The 7500-nt window shown below is 48.1% G+C and overlaps 1 protein-coding gene across 1 annotated transcript in view; it reads right to left on the reverse strand.

The window, feature by feature from the left end:
• map3k5 (mitogen-activated protein kinase kinase kinase 5) overlaps positions 1–7500 on the reverse strand; it is a gene marked incomplete at its 5' end in the record, with an annotated part of 78775 nt that overhangs the window by 26536 nt on the left and 44739 nt on the right. The window contains 4 exons of the mRNA XM_080854107.1: positions 2241–2293; positions 3136–3243; positions 3991–4144; positions 6348–6507. Of these exons, the coding sequence (XP_080710233.1) occupies positions 2241–2293; positions 3136–3243; positions 3991–4144; positions 6348–6507 (475 nt within the window). The remainder of the gene's footprint in view (positions 1–2240; positions 2294–3135; positions 3244–3990; positions 4145–6347; positions 6508–7500) is intronic.

Here is a 7500-nt window from a genome sequence, read left to right on the forward strand (position 1 = left end):
TGTCCCTGATCACAGGCGTGAGGACTTTGTGTGTGTGTGTGTGTGTGTGTGTGTGCGTGTGTGTGTGTGTGTGTGCGGGTGTATGTGTATGTGTGTTTGTGTGAGCATACGTGCGTGCGTGTGTGTGTGGTCTTCTGTGTCATCTGAACCGACCCTGACAACTGCTGCTGCACCAAGTCTGGACAATCTTTTTAAAATAGTTTTTATGCCCATTTCCCTTTCCTCCCACGTTTGAAACTCTTCAGAAGGCCACAACACTGTGGATCACTCCATGTACTCATCCATCTATCTGTCCAACTCTCTATCATTTTGTTATCGCTTAAATGGTCTGTCCATCTGTCCATCTATCTATCAATCCCCCCCTCTAGTCATCTATCTATCTATCAAATCTCCCTCTATCCATCTATCTATTTATCAATCATCCCCTCTATCCATCCATCTATCTATTTATCAATCCTCCCCTCTATCCATCCATCTATCTATTTATCAATCCTCCCCTCTATCCATCTATCTATCTATCAATCCTCCCCTCTATCCATCCATCTATCTATTTATCAATCCTCCCCTCTATCCATCCATCTATCTATTTATCAATCCTCCCCTCTATCCATCCATCTATCTATTTATCAATCCTCCCCTCTATCCATCCATCTATCTATCAATACTCATCGTGCTGATTTATTTAAGGATCTTTTAACAACTAGTCCTATTAAGAATCCAAAACCCTCTATTGATCTATCTATCCATCTATCTATCTATCAATTCCAAGCTTGTCTGCCTGTCAGGGTGTTCAGATGAGACTGATTCAGAGATAGAAACGAAGGGGGAAGCTGTGGAGGAATTCTAAACGTATCCCACAGGACAGACTGTGTACTCAAACGGTTCTTTTTTAAAACACAAATCTGCCGACCTCCAAAGAAAACCAGGCGCCTCCTCTACACAGCCTCATGACCATCGTTCACCTCCCCTGAGAGAGACGCCGCTGCCATGACTCCCCAGACATCAAACCGCACCCTCAGATCCAAAAGCAGTTCGCTCCTGCAGCACCCAAACACCAGGCTACGCACCATGGGCGACCGGGCCTTCTCCTCTGCAGCGCCGGGCCTGTGGAACAGCCTCCCGGACCACTTAAGGGCAACACAGACACTAGACTGTTTTAAGACTGGCCTAAAAACCTTTTTATCCAGAAAGGCGTTTCCTACTTTTTAAAAACGTATTATTCTTTAAACTAGGCTTTTGTTATGGGCTGGTTTTAACTATGAAGCACTCTGAGGTTCAGTTTGAATGTAGAGTGCACTACAATTTAAATGAATTATTATATTATTATTATTATGAGTCAGCTCATCCGCTCTCTGTGAGTGAGTACGCCCGGCCGGGGCCGCTAAAGCCGGCCTCAAGGACGCTGCTGTCTGCCTGTGAGACGACCCTCCGCCAGCCATGGCATGGACCCGACCGGAACAATATCCCTCATTGTGTGTGTGTGTGTGTGTGTGTGAGACGACCCTACGCCAGCCATGGCATGGACCCGACTGGAACAATATCCCTCATTGAGCGGCGCCACATGCCTCACTGTCTCAGCCCCAACTCTGCATGCATGGGAGGACGAGTGGGAACCAAGGAAGCCGTGTTCCCTAGCAACACCAGCAGAGGACCCTGAGCGACCAGCGTGCGTGCCTACGTGCATGTGTGTGTGTGTGTGTGTGGTTGAGTGTGGGTGGACAGAGAGGGAGGCTTGGCAAATTTTGGAGGCCGTCGACCAATGTCTGCACACACACACACAACAGACGGATACACACACACACACACACACACACACACACCAGACTGGTGAGGAACACACTGACTATAAGACCATGCTGTTAAAGCTCAGAATGAGCCACACCAGATTGGCTGGATCAGACTGTGACATCATTACTATGCACGTCCACTTGAAGCGGAGCAGAAGAACTTTGCATGATCCAACGATGCCTACTTTTACAGGGCTGGCTACATGCACACACACACACTCACACACACACACTACACGCACACGCTACACGCACACGCTACACGCACACGCACTTACACAGCATGTATGGATGGTTCTACACGTAAGTCTGTAATGGAAAGATCAGATAGTGGAGGTATGGATGGTTCTACACATTAGTCTGCAATGGAAAGATCAGATGGTGGATGTGGTGGACTGTGGTAGGGCCATGGTGACAATGATGTGTGACCAGGAGAGAAACCGCAGGACTGACCTCACGCCCCGGATAGCTGCACCGCCGAAGTTCCACTCGTGAATGCCTTTACTCTGCAGGAGGAAGAAGAGCAGAGTGAGGAGGAGGTGGTGAGCTCGACAGACAGACAGACAGACTGACAGACAGACAAAGAGAAAAAAAAAAAAGAAAAAAAGAGGTTGAGAGAGACAAAGAAAGAAATGAAGGAAAGAATGGGAGGGAAGAAAGCGAATATAGAATAGTGAAGAGAAGAGAAGAGAATAGAATGGTGAAGAGAAGAGAATATAGAATGGTAAAGAGAAGAGAATATAGAATGGTTAAGAGAAGAGAAGAGAATATAGAATGGTGAAGAGAAGAGAATATAGAATGGTTAAGAGAAGAGAATATAGAATGGTTAAGAGAAGAGAAGAGAATATAGAATGGTGAAGAGAAGAGAATATAGAATGGTTAAGAGAAGGGCATATAGAATGGTGAAGAGAAGAGTACAGAACAGAACAGAACAGAACAGAACAGAACAGAACAGAACAGAACAGAACAGAACAGGACAGAACAGAACAGAACAGAACAGAACAGAACAGGACAGAACAGAACAGAACAGAACAGAACAAAGGCCCCCACTCTTCCCCATGTCCCCACTCTCACACCCCCTTGGCTCGGCCACACAGACAAAAAAGCAAAAAGCAGTCTGAAGGCGGTAATGAGGTGGTCAGGGGACAGCTGAGCTTCCAGAAGCTCCCAGAAGCCTCGTAAGTGCCTCATCTCACTTCAGACCTTTCATTCAAACAGGCTTTTTGAAATCTGGAGCAGGATGATGGAGAGTGCTTATGAGGGCTGTTGTACAAGGCTGTGCAGCAGGAGGTGAGCCACTGGCAGCCATTGTTAGTGTGAAAGGCTGAGTCATGCTGGCTTGCGCTACCTTGTCGTCAGGGGCCACGTGCCATATTGAAACCGTGTTCTCCTCCACGTCGTTGTTGATTGACAGGTACGCGGGCTGGTACACTTTAGTGGGCTCCAGTATTAACACCTGAAGAGGGAAAAACACATTCTGCTTAATCTTTGTGGAAGTACATATGTGTGGTAAAGGTAAAGTGAGGGAGTATTTCTATCTGAATCTGTGTAGATGTACATGTGTGTGGTAAAGTAAACGTGAGGGAGTATTTCTACCTGCAATGGCCTCATATGTGATCAGACCAATTCAATTCAATTCAATTCAATTCAATTCAATTCAATTCAATTCAATTCAATTCAATTCAATTCAATTCAATTCAATTCAATTCAATTAGCGCCATAACAATAGAATTGCCTCTAGGCGCTTAGAGACCACTGGTGCTAACATGCAGGGGAACATCATTAGTGAAGTCAGTAGGTGTGGCCCTTCACTGAACAGATATGCATGTCTTTGCCCTGACAGCACACCAGAGTTATCCACAAAGAGTAGTAATGCCAACAACACATGTGCAACAATGCAACAGACATAGAGACATTGTTGAAGATGTAGAATAAATACCTTGTGTGTGGGTGTGTGTGTGGGTGTGTGTGTGTGTGTGTGTGTGTGTGTGTGATTTAGCTTCATGTCATTGCCCCTCACACACAAACACATATTTGTGTTTGCACATATGTGCTGGGCTATGTCAAATATGTAGACACACACACGCATGCACCCACACACACAGCAACACACACACACGCACACATCAGAAGCAGACAAAAATAGCGCAGTGGTTTATGGGCAGGGCAGGGCGGGGTGGGGGGCGGGCATGGACAAGCGTACCGGGAAGCGCACAGATGAAACTTCTTTCTTGGTGGCCTCCACCAGGAAGTCCATCCAGAAGTCCACCAGTTCCTGCTTGGGCGGAGGCTGCTCCCCCGAGGGCTTCTTGAAGTGCTGGTAGATCAGAATGGTCTCCACCAGCGAGCGCAGGTACCTACGTGCCAGGGTTACACACATCACAGAGTTACACACACACACATCACAGAGTTACACACACACACATCACAGAGTTACACACACATCACAGAGTTACATACAAACACATACGTGCCAGGGTTACACACATCACAGAGTTACACACACATCACAGAGTAACACACACAAACACATACTGTACGTGCCAGGGTTACACACAGACACCACAGAGTTACACACACACATCACAGAGTTACACACACACATCACAAAGTTACACACACACATCACAGAGTTACACACACATCACAGAGTTACACTCACATCACAGAGTTACACACACATCACAGAGTTACACTCACATCACAGAGTTACACACACATCACAGAGTAAAAACACACATCACAAAGTTACACACACCAACACCTATGTGCCAGGGTAACACACCTCACAGAGTTACACACACAAACACACAAGGTTGCACTGAAGGTCCTGAAAAACTTAGAGGCTAGGGCTTCTAACTGAAAGGCTGGAATGGAAAGGTGATGGTGGTGGGGCAAATGCCATTATGGCAAAGACACTTTGTCATCAACGTGGTGAATGCACGCGTGTGTGTGTGTGTGCTTGAGTGTGCGTGTGTGTGTGTGCGTGCGTGCATGTGTGCCTGTGTTTGTGCGTGTGTGTGTGTGTGTGTCAGCTCAGCTCACACAGCTGTGAAGCGAAGAAAGCCCTAGCTTCTAAACTCAATGAAGGCGAGAGCCAAAGGGACAATAAAATCATTTAAAAAAAAAACACGTTTTGCTTTTATGTCCGTATTCAGCCCATTAGAAGGCAGTCCTATCCAAACAAACTCTCTTTGTGGATAGTGTTTTTGTGTTTATTGGCACCTAACTATCCCGGGGGAAATAAAATATCTCATCACCAGACAATGAGTCTGTTTGAAATGTGTGTTTGAATGACTTTCTGGGGAACTATGTCAGGAACTGTCAAGGTCTCAAAACAATAACATTACATCATTCATCAAAGTGTTTTCCTTAGCGCGGCAAACACAGGATATTCCCCTGATCTGGTCCAAGCTTTTCACACAAGCACAGGCGCAGGCGCAGACACAGACACAGACACAGGCACAGACGCAGACACAAACGCAGACACACACGCAGACACAGACACAGACACAGACACAGACACAGACACAGACACAGACACAGACACAGACACAGACACAGACACAGACACAGACACAGACACAGCCACAGACACAGTCACAGACACAGACAGTACTGTGGGCTACATTGACATGTATTCATTTAGCAGATGCTTTTATCTGAAGTGATCTGCAGTACACTGCAGATATAAATTTTAATGCCTAACGACATTTCCTATGCCCTCTGTGTTATTAGCAGTTACTAGCTACAGGAGCAGCAGAGGTGTGAGCTGAATGCTTTAGCTACAGGGCGTGTGCTGCATGCTTTAGCTAGAGGAGCAGCAGAGGTGTGAGCTGCATGCTTTAGCTACAGGGCGTGAGCTGCATGCTTTAGCTACAGGGCGTGTGCTGCATGCTTTAGCTACAGGGCGTGTGCTGCATGCTTTAGCTAGAGGAGCAGCAGAGGCGTGTGCTGCATGCTTTAGCTACAGGAGCAGCAGGGCTGTGAGCTGCATGCTTTAGCTACAGGGCGTGTGCTGCATGCTTTAGCTACAGGGGCAGCAGAGGTGTGAGCTGCATGCTTTAGCTACAGGGCGTGTGCTGCATGCTTTAGCTACAGGAGCAGCAGAGGTGTGAGCTGCATGCTTTAGCTACAGGGCGTGTGCTGCATGCTTTAGCTAGAGGAGCAGCAGAGGCGTGTGCTGCATGCTTTAGCTACAGGAGCAGCAGGGCTGTGAGCTGCATGCTTTAGCTACAGGGCGTGTGCTGCATGCTTTAGCTACAGGAGCAGCCGTGTTAGCTGCCTACTTTAACTACAGGGCCTGAGCTGCATGCTTTAGCTACAGGGCGTGTGCTGCATGCTTTAGCTACAGGGCGTGAGCTGCATGCATTAGCTACAGGAGCAGCAGAGACGTGAGCTGCATGCATTAGCTACAGGAGCAGCAGAGACGTGAGCTGCATGCTTTAGCTACAGGAGTAGCAGAGGCGTGAGCTGCATGCTTTAGCTACAGGGCGTGAGCTGCATGCTTTAGCTGCAGGAGCACCAGGGGTGTGTTCTGCATGCTTTCGGGTCACCCACCAGATGGGAGCCTTGAGTTTGAAGAGCTTCTCGGAGGCCTGGATGACTCGCGTGTTGTCGCAGGCCAGGGTGCTGGCGCCCAGGAAGAAGCCCACGTCCCAGTAGCTCTGCAGCTTGTCCAGGCTGCCCTTCTTCCCCAGGAGGCTGCTCAGCTTCATCCCTGTCAAACACACACACACACACACACACACACACACACACACACACACACACAGACACAGACACAGACACAGACACAGACACAGACACAGACACAGACACAGACACAGACACAGACACAGACACAGACACAGACACAGACACAGACACAGACACACACACACACACACAGACACAGACACAGACACAGACACAGACACAGACACAGACACAGACACAGACACAGACACAGACACACACACACACACACACACACACACACACACACACACACACACACACAGACACAGACACAGACACACACACACACACACACACACACACACACAGACACACACACACACACACACACACACAGTCAAAGGGGAGATGGTGAGAGTGTCCAGTAGCTCTGCAGCTTGTTCAGCTTCATCCCTGTCACAGAGCAGGGCGTGGGGGGAAGGTAAGACACAGGAGCCCCCACCCAGAAACACTACATCACTTTCACAAAACACAAGCCCACTCCCCCCCCCCACCCCTGCTGCCTGTGGCTACTGTTTATGCATGGTGCTGTGTGTGTATGTCTCCCACAGTCAGTTTATGCATGGTGCTGTGTGTGTATTTTTCCCATAGTCTGTTGAATCTTTGGTGTTGACACAACATGCAGCAACGTAACCGTAGTGAAATTGCTCAGAGGGGAAACATGGCTAAACAACCCGTTTCCCATCAGAGAGAGAGAGAGAGAGAGAGAGAGAGAGAGAGAGAGAGAGGGGAGAGAGAGAGAGAGAGAGAGAGAGAGAGAGAGAGAGAAAGAGAAGTGGGGTGGTGTGAATGCAAGAGTAAATCTCTCCAATCAGATGAGGGAGGCATGATTCATGCCGACGGCACGGGGAGAGTCATACTGAGCAGGTTTGGCTAACTTACGTCTAAACTCTGGGCCATTTATGAGGTTGTCAGAGGAGACAGCGAGATGCCTCTACACGTTTCCGACGCTTTGAGTCGTTTCAGGGAATGT

Source organism: Sprattus sprattus, assembly GCF_963457725.1.
Source record: "Sprattus sprattus genome assembly, chromosome: 16".
NCBI lineage: Eukaryota > Metazoa > Chordata > Actinopteri > Clupeiformes > Clupeidae > Sprattus > Sprattus sprattus.